We start from the raw sequence: 16,316 nt of genomic DNA on the forward strand, positions 1-16,316 counted from the left end.
TTCCAGCAGCTACCGCAATCTTTCATAGCATCATCAAATTGCATGCTGGTGATGAGGAATGACTTGAAAACCAACCAGATAACATACCTCTGGCTGATTTTGTCAATTTACCCAATGATAATGATAACTACCAAGGGAATAACACCCAAGGCAATGCTTTGCAAGATGAAATTGCAATGCAAATGTGGAATGATTTCCCACATAACTAACTCTTTGTAAGTTTGTGGATGTAATTGTCTTTTTCTAATTCAAATGATTAAGTGTCTTTAGTTTGTGTGTTAATTTGTTTTATCTCAACAGATATGTACGCAAAAGGATCTCCCAAATTCAACTTGGCGCAGGCTGCTGCGTTATTAAGAAAGAAAGGACTTCTTGGTGTTAAAATGGATTCACCAAAGGTTAACAAAAAGAGTTCTCCAAAAGGTATTCTTTTTTTTGTCAGTACAAGACCAATAGTATTTTAATTGAAGACAGTTAGCCAATAGACCTTGTGCTTTAATTGGCTTGTGTAGTTGTGAAACAAAGAGCACAATGGAGTTTGGGACTTGAAAAAGGTCTGGTGGAGATACTTATGGAGCACGATACTCCTTACCACCGAGGGCAAAATGGATGGAGCAAGGAAACTTGGAACTTGATGGTGACAAAATTCCATGCAAAACACAAACATGTGAAGTTCTCAAAGTCTCAAATTCAAGATAAGGAGAAGGAGCTCAAAAGAGAATATATGATGTTAAAAGAAGCCCGAAAGCAAAGCGGTGTTGGCTGGGATGACAAAAGATGTATGATCGAAGCTGACACCGATCTTTGGGACAATCTGATGATTGTAAGTTCTTTAATTCCACCCTTCGATATGGTTACAAATTTATACCATGCTAATACTCATCTATTACTCTGGTTCTTTGTAGTCATATCCAAGTATCGGGAAATTCAGGAAGAAATCTTTTCCTCTCTTTGACTTGCTAGGAGAACTCTATGATGGTAAGTTTACGAACTTTTGTTGCTTCCTCTTAACTCTTAACTCTACGTATTGTTTGGTTACTTACATGCATTTTGCAGGGCATACAGCTGAGGGTACCTACAGTTTTGTTGTTGCCGTTGGCACAACAAAGATTTGATTTTAAATCTTATCATAATGTAGGACAGCTATTGCAACTTATACTATGTTGTTGTATGAACACATGAAACTAGAAAACTCTAGTACCAAATAAGGTCTACGGTGGGGGATTATTGGGGAATTGAGGGGATTTGGTGGAGGGGAGGGGATCACGAATCCCCTCCAATCCTCAAGTGTATTGGGTGTGAAAATACACCCGTACCGAACAGAGCCTCACGAAACTCTGTGAGACCTCCGTTACCCACATTAAGCATATCTAAAATAGTGTTAGTGATTTCTTACCAAAATTCGCTAGAAGTGAAGAAAGAACCATTATTTAATTAAATTCTGGCCTGTTAGAGATTATTAAACTTTGTAATTCAGACTGCAGCCTTCCTACTACTTGATCAGTACAATTTTCAACCGCAAAAAGAAAACAATCTGCTTAGCTGAGGAATCCTTTGATTTATACAATTCTCAAAACAAAGAATTGTAATAAACACAAGATCGGGGTCATGCCCTCTGCATCGTATAAAATCACTAAACTACAGGAATAACAACATACCAAATATTCCTAGGAGCATCTCTAGCAGATCGTGCAAACCGGGTCATCCGACAATTTAACCACTGATTTAGCGGATAGGTGCATTCTTTCGACCCTGCACAGATCCCACAAAATCACCCGTCACGTAAACTTTTTTGCGGGAGCTGCATAGTGCGAGGAGTTTTTGCCATATCTACAAAGCCACCCCTCTTTTTCTGGTTTCCCATATCCTTGTTGTGAAATAGATTTTCGCCCACTTTCGTTCTTGCCACACTCGCCGCCGCCACTGCCGCAACTCCCCGTCGGTTTGTTCTACCCCGGCAGTCCCATGCCGTCCATTAGATCCGCCACCCTGAGTCGCACCCATTACACTAAATTTGGAGGTCGGGGTGCCCATTTGTCTCCGCGGGCTAGCCGCCGGCTGCACCATGGATCCGCCCCAAAGCTTGGCATGCGGCCGTGTAGGTGGTGGATCCGCTTGGTTGGTGTGCCAATGAATCTCAGAATCGCCCAAGAGACAGTCGCACGCACCAGAGGAATAGTATTCATCTTCTTTTCTTCGGCCAGAGGGGGATACGAAAGGCTTGGTCGCCTTGCTTCGACCAACAACGGAGAAGAAAGTCGCGGCTAGCTTTGCTTCGGAAGGTATGGTCAATGCCCGTTGATCTTTTGATTCAATTTCGACTGGTGAGATTCATAAAAAATTCATGGGCGTGCATTATTTTAGATGGATTGGAGTCCATCTTCATTGGACAATTCGAACATAGAAGAGATGATATTGGACGACGATATCGACAACCTAATGCTTTTGGATGTTTCATGCCATTATTATACAATTTTATATACTTTTGGCAACAATTTATATGATTTTCTTGGACTAACATATTGACCCAGTCCCAGTGCTAGTTTCTATTGTTTTTGCATGTCTGAGAGAAAATCCAACGGAGTCCAAACGCGATAAAATTTTACAGAAAATTATTTGGGAATATATGTGATTTTTGGGAAGAAGAATCAATGCAAGACGGTTCCCGAGCTGGTCACAAGGCAATCCAACGCATCGTGTTGCCTTGTGAGTCGGTTGGAGCCCTTATTTCGCTACAGCAAAGATAATTTCCCGAGAAAAAATATCCTCAAATTTTCATCCCAATCGGCATTAAAAATCCCCGAATATTTAATAAACGGTGAAACACTAAAAAGCAAAACACGAAAACAAAAAAGAAACAGAGAGAGAGATCCAATCTCGGAGGGGCTCCTGCCCTCTCGGAGCCATGGTGGCCATGGACCAGAGGGGAAACCCTCCTCCCATCTAGGTGGATACCAAGGAAGAATAATAAGAAGGAGGGGAGCTCTCTCCCCATCTCTCCTGGGGGCACCGGAGCGCAGAGGGGGCAACTGTCATGACGGCGATCTACACCAACAACTTCGTCGTCATCACCACAAACTCTCTCCCCCTCTATGTCGTGGTGTAACACCTCTTTTATGTTGTAATATATATTTAAACATGGTTCTTAATGCTATATAGTATTACCCAATCATGTGTGGCTATCCTATTATGTTTGAGTAGATTTATTTTGTCTTACGTGTAAATTATGGTATGGTGTGATTGATATGAGTTGTGTGTTAATATGGTATTGTCCTATGGTGCCCTCCATGTCATGAAAGCATGTGGAAACTGATGTAGGGTGCTGCAGTACGTTCATAATTTGCTTATAGTGGGTTACGTGAGTAACTGAAACACAAACCCGAGTAAGGTAGTTGTTGCGTATGAGAGTAAAGAGGACTTGTTACTTAATTCTGTGGTTGTGTTTTACCTTAATGATCTTTAGTAGTTATGGATGCTTGCTAGAGTTCCAGTCAGAAGTTCATATGATTCAAGTACGAAAAGTGTGTTGGTGTATGCCTCTCCCTCATTGCATATGACAAGTATCTATCATTTTATATTCAATTGCCTATGAAGAAATCTTTCTCTTGTATTACAAAAAGCTTTCTGCTAAACAACTAAATTTTATTATATTGCAAATTATTTGTAGTTTTATTCTAGCTAAGTACTCCTAGTTTTATTCTTGCAAACCTATCCTTTCACATCTACAAAGTAGTTTTATTCTTTTTCTAGGTAAAATGAACGTTAAGTATTGGTAGAGTTCTATCCATGGTCGATAGAACTTGAAGGGAATACTAATTCTATCTTTAGCTTATCATTGGGTTTGACACTCTTACTTGTCGATAAAGGCTACAGTTGATCTCCTATACTTGTGGGTTATCAAGACCTTTTTCTGGAGCCGTTGCTGGGGATCAATAGTGTGGGGTGAATATTCTTGTGTGTGCTTGTTTGTTTTCTCACTAAGTAGAATTTATTTTCCATCACTAAGTATATTTTATTTTTTGTGCTAAGTTGTTCTCTATCTTTAGTTATGGATATGGAACACAAAATACCAAAAAATATAGTTATACTTGCAACTCATGGAGATGGGGAACCTCCTAAAATCCTCGATGATGGTTATGTGGAAAATATTAAATACTACTTTGATAATCCTGATAAATCTCCATTCAACTTGATAATGGAAGATACTTTAGATCACGTGGGATACTTTAGGGATTACCGCTTGTCTCAAAAAAGGAAACTCTTATGGGATCAAATTAAAAGGTTGCGCTGGTATGCTTGGAATTTATGCTTGGGATGTGATTATACTTGTTGCTCTAAGATGAAGGCTCCACGGCTTCCCTTTTAATTTCAGTTTAATGATAATGAAACCTTGGCTTCTTATGATAATGGTAGTTACCATGATGTGAAACAAATAGAAGAATTTATTACTTTTAAGGGTGCTTATGAAATTGAATTTCTGGTTGAGAAGTGTAATAAATATGATGATGTTGTTTACAGATCTGAAAATTATGATATACTTAAATATTGCTACGTTAATTATGAATACAATGCCTATATTTATAACTTTATTGAGAAAGTATCCACTGCCCAAGAATAGCCTATATTCCGCATGAATCTGTGGTAGAAGAATTGATGAAACTTTAAGCTCATTAGATGAAAAAGACGAGGAAGAGAGAAAAAAATAAAAGGAGGAAGAGCGGATTGATCATCCGTACCCACCTTCTAATGAGAGTAACTCTTCAACTCATATATTTTATAATTTCCTTTCGTGCTTACCAAAGGATGAATGCTAAGATGATTGCTATGATCCCTTGGATTCATTTGAAATACCACTTTCTGATGAAACTGATGCTTGCTATGCTTGTGGTGATGATGCCAATATGAATGATGCTTATGGAGATGAACTTTGTATAGTTCCTTATTTTAAGAATTAAATTGTTGCTATTGCACCCACACATGATAGTCCTATTATCTTTTTGAATTCTCTCAACTACACTATATCGGAGAAGTTTATACTTATTAAGGATTATATTGATGGACTGCGCTTTACCATTACACATGATGATTTTAATGGATATAATATGCACGTTCTTGCTGCCCCTACTTGGAATTATTATGAGAGAGGAACCAAATCTTCAACTCCCTATGTTTCCAACACGATAAAATTGCAAGAAACTACTTATGCTAACATTTACTTTGTGTGAATGAATTGTTCTTCTATTATATGCCAATGCATATGAACAGAGTTAGACTTCGTTCTTACATGATATATGTTGCTTTGTGCTCACTACTAAATTACAAATCATTGTTAATTAAAATTGGCTTTGATATACCTTGGATCCGGGTGGATCAATGACTTGACCACTATGTATCTAGCCTAAATGGCTTTAAAGAAAGTGCTACCAGGAGACAACTCGAAAGTTTTAGAGAATCATATTATGTTGTGTGCTCTTAAAATAATTAAAAACAAAAAAATGGGGAACTTAAAACATTTTCAAAAAGAAAAGTGAAAGTGAGAAAGATGAGAAGTGGGGGACATCCTTGATCTTTTGTTCATGCCCATGGAAACTTTGTGAATCTTGATTACAACAACTTTTCAACAAAAATAATTATCCCCTTGTACAAATTCATTGTATTATAAAAATAATGTGGAAAGCTTACTTTTAGGATGTTTAAATTGCTTGTTTGATATGTGTTGTCTAAAAACATAAACTTTGGTTGTAGTGTTTAATTTTTCCTATTTTACTAGAACGTAAACAAAAACTCAATTTTTTACACGGTACTTTTATACAATTGTTTACTACTTGCTAATTTTTTATAATTTTTGAGGTACAGAAGTATATATTTCATTTACATCTTTACAGACTATCCTGTTTTTCACATATTGCTGTTATAGTTTTTTTGTTTGCTTATATTTGAATTCTAGTTGAGTCACATTGACTTTGGTGCCACTGAATTGTGATAGCATGTAGTAGGTAATGTTATATTATAATTATACAATAATGTAATGGCGGGACATGATGGGATTTGATGTTATATGTACTAACATTTTTAATAAAAGTTCTGTTAAATTTTGTGTTGATGAAGTGTTCAGAGATCGAGGAGATATCGATATAAAAAGAATAAGGAGAGACAAGAGTTCAAGCTTGGAGATTTCCAAGGCACCCCAAATAAATATTCAAGGAGACTCAAACATCTAAGTTTGGGGATGCCTCGAAGGCATCCCATTTTTCTTCCTCAATAATTATCGGTATTATATTCTCTTCATGCAGAATACTTTTCACATGCAAGAATAATCTTAAATCCGAACTTTCTGTTGCATGGGAGGTCTATCTATTGCTTTACACAAAACCGAGCTTCCCATTCAGGTGGATATAGATTCTTTAGAGGCAGTAATCATGTTCATCGATGATAACACGAATAGGTCCATTTTTGCTTCTTTGGCGCGTGAGATTAAGCTCTTCAGGGAACTCTATGAGACCTCCGTTACCCACGTTAAGTATAGCCAAAATAGTGTTAGTGATTTCTTAGCGAAATTATCTAGAAGTTAAGAAAGAACCCATTATTTAATTAAATTCTGACCTATCGGAAGTTATTGAATTTTGTAATTCATATTGTAGCCTTCCTACTACTTGATCAATACAATTTTCACCCGCAAAAAGAAAACAATCTACTTAGCCGAGGGTCCCTTTGATTTATACTATTCTCAAAACAAACAATTATAATAAACACAAGATCGGGGTCATGCCCTCTGCATGGTATAAAATCACTAAACTACAGGAATAACAACATATCAGATATTCCTAGAAGCATCTTCAGCAGATCGTGCAAACCGGGTCATCCGACAAATTTACCGCTGATTTAGCGGATGGATGTGTTTTGTCGGCCCCGCACAGATCCCACAAAATTGCCCTTCACGTTAACATTTTTGCGGGAGCTGCATAGTGCATGCCGTTTTTACCATATTTACAGGAGCCATCCCTCTTTTTCTCATTTCTCGTATCCTTGCTGTGAAATAAATTATTGCCCACTTTCATTCTTGTCTCACTCGCCGCCGCCGCCGCATCTCCTCGCCGGTTCGTTCTACCCCAGGCTATCTCGCACCATCCATTCGCTTCGCCACCTAGCGTCGCACCTATTACACCAAATTTGGAGGACAGGGTGCCCTTTTGTCTCCATGGGCTAGCGGCCGCCGCTCGCGCCATGGATCCGCCTCGGAGCTTGGCAGGGTGCCTTTTAGGCGGTGGATCCGCTTGGTTGTTGCGCCAGTGAACCTCGGAATCGCCTGAGAGACAGTCGCATGCACCAGAGGAATAGTATCCATCTGCTTTGCTTCGTCTAGAGGGGGGATAAAGGCTTGGTCACTTTGCTTTGACCGGCAATAGAGAAGAAAGGGGCGGCCAGCTATGCTTCGGGGGAAGAGGTATGATTAATGCCCGCTGATTTTTTTATTCAATTTCGGAGGTGAGATTCATGAAAAATTCATGGGCGTGCATTTTTTAGATGTAATGGAGTTCGTCTTTGTTGGATGATTCGTACATAGAAGAGATGATATTGGACGATGATATCGACAACCTAATGTTGGTGCATCTCATGGACAAATTTGAAAGGGGTCCAAAGAAAAACCGTGGCGGATCCATGGTTGGCCGGCTATGCATTATGGGCAACCGAGCTCTCAGTGATGAGCTGCTCATGAAGGACTACTCCATCGAGGTACCGACATATTCGCCTCACCTTTTTCGTAGGCAATATCGAATGTGTAGGCCATCTTTTTGTTTGCATCATTGAAGCTTGCAAGGCAAATTACCGTTTTTTCACCAACAAAAGGAATGCCGCCGGTTTGCTTGGGTTTAGTGCATATAAAAAATTTATTGTTATAATAACTATTTGAATTCCGACGATTGTTCTTGGGAAGACGATTGTTGTATTGTGAATTTCCTTTTGGATCATTTGTTTAATTTATATTGTGATTATATTCGGCTTATATTGTTGAAAATCAAGAATTTGGAAAACTCCAGAAAATTTGCATCACCGCAAGGACTCTGGCGCTGAACAGATCCTCTAAACTCGTCCCGCTTTAAATTTGCAGAACGAGTTTAAGAATCAAAGGAGACCTAAAACTGCTAAAACTACACATCAAATAAAATACTCCCTCCGTCCATTTTTGAGTCACTTAATTTGGGACGGAGGGAGTAGGTTTTATGTTGGATTGTTAATCGTTCTAGCTAAAACAGCTGAACCTACGAATTCAACCTGCCCTACCAGAGCAGCCGTGCATAGGATTCGAACAGCTCTGCAAAATATATTACTTCCCGAATTAGAAGTAAAATCTAGACCCAGAAGAATACGAGTCACAGAAAAGTGAACGGACAAGCAGATCTAAGATGCATAAACACACAGGCCACAACAATAAGTTTTCATCGTTCAGGCAAGCCAGACCATAGGGTACCACTTGCAATTTCACAGTACATCACTTCAACCACTTAGCTAAACCTGCAGCTAATTTCCAAAATTCGAAGTTCAACCATCAAACCTAGAGCTGGCACACGGATGCATACTACGGTTTCCACATACACACAACTTGATTTCCACCCTTAAAAGAAAGAAGTCGATTTCGGTTAACATCCATACACCACAGAGACCCCCATTGCGGATTCTTCTTTGCCTGAGCAGCTGCATATATGTTTAAGATTAAGACTCATTCAGAAATTTAGGTCATTAAAAAAGGAGAAAGGTGTGATAGCTCCCGGGTGCCTAGGCACCCTCTATGAACAGTGAAATAAAAAAAAATAGAAAACAAAATCGAAAAAATCTGAAACTTTGCAGCATCAACGATGATCAAACTTTGTATGTTCCTACAGGTTTTTATGTCAAAATATCATGTAGAGAAAGATGTACAAACAAGTTTCAGATTACAATGCTAAAAGTGCTCAAAACTTCAAGCATTGAAATATTTTCCGTGTGTAGAGCTCCTCGAATAGTTTTTTGGCATGAAAACTTGCAAACACCTACAAAATTTCATCATCTTTGATGCTGCAAAGTTTCAGATTTTTCTTATTTTGTTTTATATTACTTTTGATTTTACTGTTCATAGAGGGTGCCTAGGCACCCGGGAGCTAAAAATCCGAGCGGTCAGGAAGAGGTGTGGTTCAAAGATTCACCCCCGGATTACCTGTGTAGCTGAGGTAGTTCACTTGGAGGCTTTTATGTTAGCGAGGGCAGTAAGGGCCTCCGCAATCTTGCCTTCATTGATCGACCTAGTGGCCTGTGCAAAGAAATTTGGATTTTTGCAGGACTGAGTTCCTGTTCCTGGTAATATATAAAATAGCATATATCCCAACTGTCAGCAAAATACACTGACCTTGAGAGACGGTATGAGTGCATAAACCTCTTCAATGGTCTCAGGCCCAATGTTCGCTATCATGCATATCTGTTACAGGTGCAACAAGCCATTTCATGTTAAAATGAGGGAAATGAGATGCAAGAAGGTGAGAGGAAAAGAAGGGTTACGAACCTCGCCATCATTAACACCATAGTCTTTAAGGGGTCTGCAGCTACGAGTCAAGGAAATTAACTACAAAGTGGTTGCTTGGCAAAACAATTTAACCACGTAACCAATTGCAATATCTAATGCTAGTTCTTAATCAAAACAAAGGATACTCCAGGATTTCTTTCACCAACTTCGCAGAGGTGAAGTGATTTTCTTCTTTTGCATATTGAAAGGCCTTGTCAAACGACCTGCCGGTGCAAGAACAAAAGAGTAAATATGAAGTCACACAAGCTAACTGACTGGAACACCACATAAACAATTATTAGCGGAACATAACAGAATCAAAACAACAGATGTTCCTTACTCGGGAATTTTTATCTTCGGATCCTCTGATAAGATAGCCATATGTTCGTGAATTTTCTGCAACATTTCTGCTGCTTCACAGTTCGTTAACAATCTCGAATTTGGAGACATATCTGCAACCAATTATTATGCGGGAATCAGCTTGCTTATTTTTCGTTTAGACACAAAGGGCGTTTGAAAATTATAATAGAAGATGTGTGCCCATTTCAAATGATATAAAACTAACAATCTCATTATACAGAACTTCTCAAGTAAATAGCCTACTGAAATTCCATAAACCACCAAACTTTAACTACTATTAAGGTTACTATGACAAAAATAAGCCTCTAGAGAAATAGAGGACATTTCAATGGAAGGAACTGACCAAGCTGAAGCTTTAGTTCTGCATCAGATATTGCAGGCTTTGCATTTGATGTGGAGCCCTTCCCACCTTTCCCAGCACTAAATGCCTTCCCTCCTTTGCTACCTTCTCCTATGAGAACATAATACATGAAAGAAAGATATGCAAGACACAGAAAAGCAATCTATTGTGTAACTAGAACTTTAAGTTTTATCAGCAACACTCTTGAATGGATGAATGTATAGCAAAAGTACAAAATGATGCATACATACCATTAGAAAAGGATGAAGCCTTTCCACCAGTTTTTAGGTTATTAGATGAAGCTTTCCCATTTGACTTGGAGTGTGTGGGGGGAGCCTCTTCTTCGAAAAAATCTAAATACAGGCAGTGATATATGAGGTTCTTGTATATTTTCAACTATATATCAATATATTATTCACAATGACTTATTCAGTTTCATTGAACAATCCAGTAAATTTTAGTGCTTATTTATGTACTGTGATCAGATATCCTTCCCTATCAAATACTGCAACAGTTACAATGTAAGCACCTCAATGTTTACCATTTGTTATGCACAGCCATAAAGTGGTGAAACTAAACAACAGTGTCTTGCCTTCAACTACAAATGATATGAAGTGTCCTTTCACACTCAATGTAATGGTAAATAACATCAACTATGAACAAATAGTCAACGAATCATCTGCAAACAAAACCAAAGGGGAACCACAAACATGGTATATAACTTTCTTCCGACATTTTTTCTGTAGTATTCAAACATAAAAGTTTACTACCTTCTTGCTAAAGATGCCCTAAGCCCTAGGGTAGCAGAGTATAACCGTACAAATGAAATTTTCTAACAGTGATAAATAAAACACAATGGATGCTGATCATGTCAGACAGATAATTTGTAACGTGCTAGCAGACGAAAGTGAAATTCTTCTAACAAAAGCAAATACCAAACGATTTTCTCATGGGGCAGAGCTGTGATAAATGTAGTAAAATAAGATTTAAATAGAACAGCAGTGAACACGTGTGGTGTGACTTGGCAAGCCCAGAATGCCAAGTAGCCAGACATAAAACATATCTTAAGAACCATAACGTGAGCTGAATATAGAAAAGATTTAGTCCAATAAATAAACTGTTGCCTGAAAATGTTTAATGACGATATTGGGCAATATTATTACCATCAGAATCAGAATCAGAATCAGAAACGTGAACGACTTCATTAGAATTGTTCTGCCTTCTGCTCGGTGCTCCTGTAAGAATAACCCAGTTAAGAAATCTGTCAAACTCTAAACTTGCCTTCGAAAGCTACATTTTTATAAAGCTGTAAAATCATCAATCATCATATAGCAGGATCACACAACTGAACAACAACAAAATGTACCATAAAAGGCTTAGATTAAAAACTCCCCTGTCAAACATAAATACCTTTATTATGTTCGGTTTTGGCACCTGAGGCAGTGCAGAGGTTGTCGCTCCGGTTTGGCATGGCAGAGGATATTACTGGGCGGGGCATGGGATGTCGAATATCCTGCATGTTCTGAAGGTAGTGGCCGTGCGGGGCGGCGTTGGGGTTGGCCCTCAGGTACAGGTTTGTGTTTGGGTTCAGTGTGTGGATGGAGTTGCCTGAGCTGGCCATGGGAGATTGGCGATCCTGCAGGCGGCCCAAGGCAGCTCTGAGGTTAACACTCAGGTTCAGGTTTCGCCTGTAGGAGTTGACTGAGGAGGGTATGAGGTATCGGAGATCCTGCGGGTAGTGAAGGTAGCCGCCGCGCAAGGCGACGCTAGGGTTTGCATTTATGTTTGGAAACGGGAAGGAGATGGTTGGGCGGGGCATGGGGAAGGAGATGGTTGGGCGGGGCATAGGGGGGTGAAGATCCAGCGTGTGGTGGAGGTAGGGGACGCTGTGAAAGGGAGAGGTGGCCGAGGGGTGGGGGTAAGGGCCAAACGGCGGCGGCGGGCCGGCGGCGGCGGGGAACATGGGCGCAGTAGTAGGCGTAGGGTTAGGAACCGACCCGAAGAGAATACCCATGTCGAAGGGAGGATCGAGGTTGTTAGTGTTCGGATTAGGATTAAGGTTTCTGGCTGGAGGCGCCATGGGAGGCGGCGGTGGAGTAGATCTGGAGAAGAGGGAAGAGGAAGAAAGTTGGAGGTGGGATGAAGCGGAAATGGAGGTCAATAACTCAAGATATATAGGCGGTGGTTGTTTTGTTGCTGTTGTGCCCCGCAATATCACTTTATTTGCGCCCCGCAATTTTTGTTTATTTGCGCCCCATAATTTCACTTTATTTTGTCTTAAAGCCTCTCAGTTTCAAACAAGTTGCGGTACGCTAGAGTTGAAACTCTTAAGATTTCGAAACCAAGTCGTGGCTCTGCCACGTGGATAGCTAACTTCCTCGCGCCCATGCTCATGACTAGTTCTCTTGCGATAGTGCTGCTAAATATTGCTATTTAAATTTGATTCCAAAAATACCCAGTACAATATGCAGACTTGATGCATGTATCACTCCATTCCATGCATTTCAACAAGACAACAATGTTGTAGTGCGTGTTTCTAAGATGCTTCGAAATAGATAACCTATTGCTGGTAAACATCCAAGCATATTGGCCCTTACCCCGTAAAAGGAGTTAAAGCCAATCCTCCGTTGGCCAAGCGAGTAGTGCTCGGACCACTTCAAATATGCAAGGAATAAATCATCATGCTCTCCAAAGAAGTATATTCTTGAGAGAGAATTTAAGGCATGTCATAAGCCATTGTAACACAGATACGAAAAAATGCGAACTATCACAGAACCACGAGCATATAACACATGTCATATTTCAGAATAGGCATATGCCTCAGTTTCTAGTTTAGTTCTACATTTGATTCAAGGATTTTTTTTTTCCTTTACCAAAATAGTGAAGGTTGGATTAACTACGGGCCTGCTTGGTTCCCAGCACACCTTGCCACACTTTGCCACATATCAAGTTAGGCAAGTTTAACCAAGTTAGGTGTATATTTGGTTCTAGCCACACCTAAGGCAAGATTCTTTTGTTCAAAATAAGTCCACGTGTCATACACACAAAAAGTGTGGTGAAAGTCCCTCGAGCAATCCAAAGTGAGGCTAAGAATTTGAGCACATAATTAAGCTAAGGCAAGTGTGGCAGAAATAGTGTGACAAAATTAGTCACCAACCAAGTATGCCCTACATTAACAGCTGATCTTCCTCTGGGGAGGAGAATTGGAAAACACCCGCACCAAGATGCTCAAGAATGGAATTTAAATACACAGACCAAGCTTGTGTGTGCTTATAACTGCACCAAAATAAACAAAAACTTGTTCCAAGGAAGGCATGCGAGACATATCGACGGATATTGGCTCTCTTGTTGAAGGGAAGGACCATTAATATATCTGTTAGACTAAAACCCTTAGGAATAGCTAAATTTAGCCATGCACTTGTTCATAAACACAAATGATCCATTTAGTGTTACCTTATTCACAGGCAAACAAACCCAAAACCTAATAGGCTGCTTGCTAGTGATTCCACAATGCCCAGCAACGTTTAATGCATTGTCATTTTGAGCAACTCAATCATCTACTCTTCCAGTTTTCCTTGAGACACCAAATTATAAGAACCCACCCACATATGAGTGAGACGACACAACAATGCAGTAGCAAAGTTGTCAAGGTTAATAATTCCGTAACAAACATTAGCCAGATGTATTTCTACAAGCGCACATATATAGATAATCCAATCCAATTCCACAATCCAAAGGCCATTGTTGTGCTAGGAAAAAATCCTGCTCCGAAAGTCCTACAGTCAAAAGAAGCCCTGAACCAAAACAGTTATAACACACCCATAACAAAATCGGACGAAGACCACATAAACAACTGAACAGTAAGCCCTCGCACCGATCAAACTGGATCCAAACATTCTCCAGAAGCCAAAATTTCATATCCTTTGGATGCCAAAATCGTGACAGCAAAAAACCCTCGGCGGCGTTCTGCAAACCCTAATCCCTAGCCAATCGCATCGGATCCTACCCGAGGATCCCGAACCCACCGGGGTTTCATCCGGCGAAGGTCGCCGCGTTGGTCGAGGGTTGAGACATGGACGCAAAAAAAAGTAGGGGGGAAGGGGGGATAAAACGGAAGGGGGGTCACCTGACTTGGACGGGGGGTACGACGATCCTTTCCCTCCCTTGTTCGCCATTGCGGCTGCCGGCGGCGGTGGTGATCGGGATTCGGGAGTCGGTCGCGTCGCTCTCCGCACCGACGCCGCACGCGCTCACTGCTGGCTGTCGCTGGCGTCGCGAGGAGAGGGAGAGTGAGAGTGCGGCCTGCCTCTGCCTGGATGTTTATAAAGTTGGGCTGGGGAGTGCGGGAGAGAGGGATGCTCTGCGGTCGGGCTCTGGGTTCTGATCGGTTATGGGCCCATAAGTCCGGCACGCACAAGGGCCCAAACATAACATACAGCCATGCTTGCTCGGATACATGATGATGACATCTAAAAAAAGAAAGATAAATGATGATGTTGTTAGGTTGATCTTTTTCGTGTGGGCCCAACGGTCCACCGGACCCTTGATCCACGCGCCCTGATCGGGGGCGTCCAATCCATTATGGTTGATGGGCCCCTGATCTGCGCTATAAATAAAGAGGTGTGGGTCGGGGCACGTGGTACGACGTTAACCGTGTCGCCAGACATCCCACCAACAGCCCTTCTGGTCTAGGGTTAGCGCAGTGCTCACGGGAAGCACCGCCGCTACCACACCTCTTTCTGTCGCCGTTGCCGTCACCACCTCATCGATGGACGCTGGCGGGAGCACCTCAAGTGCAGGACAAGGTAATCCCCATCGTCACTATCGGACTTATCTAGCCTAGTAGATCCGAGGATTCCATCAATGGTATCAAATGCCTCTAGGATCAAGATGGCTTCGGTAGAAACAGTCCAGAAAAGAAAAGATTTCCTCCCCACGACGAACCCTAGAACAGGGCAAAGAACATTTAACAAAAAAACAAAAGTACACCGGAGTAGGGCCTCGGGCCTCGCCGGCAAAGAACGCCGCCGCAAGGCCGCGCCTGTTCCTCTCGATCCCGACGTGCATCGGCAAGCCGAGGCGCCGGGACAAAGAACCACCCCGAGAGGTGCAAAGAGCTCCATCACCAAACCGCTCGACGGCGCGCGCAGCCGACGACGGGGATGGCAACGACGCGGTGGAGAAAAGAAGAAAGGCCACGGGGCCGTCGCCGGTTCCCTCCCTGTCTGTCACAGGTAGAAGAACCACCGGAGAAGCCTGCGGGCTCGTCGAAAAAGTAGAAGGGGCGCACCACAGCCAAACCGCTCGACGGTGGCGCCCCCACCGCAAGGTGGTCACGCGGCGGACGAGGGGGAAGGCCACGGCGCCGTCGTCGGAATCTCTGGTCGCTACCTCTGCTCACAAGTGGTGCTGATGGTGGTTGGAGACAGAAACGAGGAGAGGAAGGAGAGGCACGCACGGCGCGGTGGTCTTTGACCCCGTCGCCAGCGGGTGGACTGACCGCCGTCGTGGAGGCCGAGTCGATGGCGGCTCCGGCGAGCAGGACCTAAGAGGCGGGTCCGAGCACCATTCGCGCCCATGGCGAGGAGGCGTTGGGAGATTGGGAGCTCCGACGGCGACGGTTGACTCGGGTCTAGATGGGCTCGGGCGGGCCTCGCGCGGGCCTAGGCGGGCCGGAGGCGCTGGAGGTGGGAGACTGTCTAGGTTTTTGGCGCGGAATGCGAGGAAGGGTTAGGGTAGGCCCAAAATGGCACGGGAGGGTTGTTAAATAGGGAAAGGGGTGTTAGGGTTAGGGGGTTTTGGGTGTTTTTCGACCCTCCGATCGCGGTCGGATGGTCTGATCAGAGAGGTCGATTTTGTGGGCTGTAGTGACTGTGTTAGAGAGGCTAGGTGGGGATGAGAGGGAGACTCGTGGCCTGTGACACGATATTTTAAAACACCGAAAAGCATCTGCCGATAAACCGATGACAGTGTTGTAGGGTCGACTGTTCGGGTATCAAATGGACTCCGATTGCGGCGACATTTGGCAGACGGCCTACCTACACTAAAACAAGACCGCACGCCAAATTTCAACCCAATCCG

The 16,316-nt window shown here is 42.2% G+C and overlaps 1 protein-coding gene and 1 long non-coding RNA gene across 4 annotated transcripts; one reads left to right on the plus strand and one right to left on the minus strand.

Annotated features, from left to right (window-relative positions):
* Positions 1–332: 332 nt before the first annotated feature.
* LOC123403654 lies at positions 333–652 on the plus strand. Its single transcript, XR_006611528.1, has 2 exons — positions 333–423; positions 513–652. It is a non-coding gene; the product is annotated as an uncharacterized LOC123403654 (long non-coding RNA).
* Positions 653–8,383: 7,731 nt separating this feature from the next.
* Positions 8,384–14,458, minus strand: LOC123402666 (DNA-directed RNA polymerases IV and V subunit 4-like). Of its 3 annotated transcripts, none has more exons than XM_045096605.1 (10): positions 14,362–14,458; positions 11,399–11,470; positions 10,487–10,588; positions 10,239–10,346; positions 9,876–9,987; positions 9,682–9,759; positions 9,536–9,569; positions 9,383–9,451; positions 9,194–9,286; positions 8,384–8,694 (listed from the first exon to the last, which is right to left on the minus strand). In XM_045096605.1, the coding sequence occupies exons 1-9, from the start codon at positions 14,408–14,410 to the stop codon at positions 9,212–9,214; spliced, it is 699 nt and encodes a 232-aa protein (XP_044952540.1). In that variant the 5' UTR covers positions 14,411–14,458; the 3' UTR covers positions 8,384–8,694; positions 9,194–9,211. The 3 variants fall into 3 exon arrangements, with proteins under 3 accessions (XP_044952540.1, XP_044952539.1, XP_044952538.1); XM_045096604.1 differs by lacking the exon at positions 14,362–14,458 and adding an exon at positions 11,646–12,377 and having other exon boundaries at positions 10,239–10,340; XM_045096603.1 differs by lacking the exon at positions 14,362–14,458 and adding an exon at positions 11,646–12,377.
* Positions 14,459–16,316: the final 1,858 nt, after the last annotated feature.

The sequence above is a fragment of the Hordeum vulgare genome, chromosome 6H (genome assembly GCF_904849725.1).
Source record: "Hordeum vulgare subsp. vulgare chromosome 6H, MorexV3_pseudomolecules_assembly, whole genome shotgun sequence".
In the NCBI taxonomy this organism is placed as follows: Eukaryota; Viridiplantae; Streptophyta; class Magnoliopsida; order Poales; family Poaceae; genus Hordeum; species Hordeum vulgare.

Coding starts and splice junctions, on each gene's coding strand:
- LOC123402666 (XM_045096603.1), bottom strand. CDS start 12,315: ATGGCGCCTCCAGCCAGAAACCTTAATCCTAATCCGAACACTAACAAC. Junction 11,471..11,645: donor CAAAACCGAACATAATAAAG/GTATTTATGTTT, acceptor TTATTCTTACAG/GAGCACCGAGCAGAAGGCAG. Junction 10,589..11,398: donor TTCTGATTCTGATTCTGATG/GTAATAATATTG, acceptor GCCTGTATTTAG/ATTTTTTCGAAGAAGAGGCT.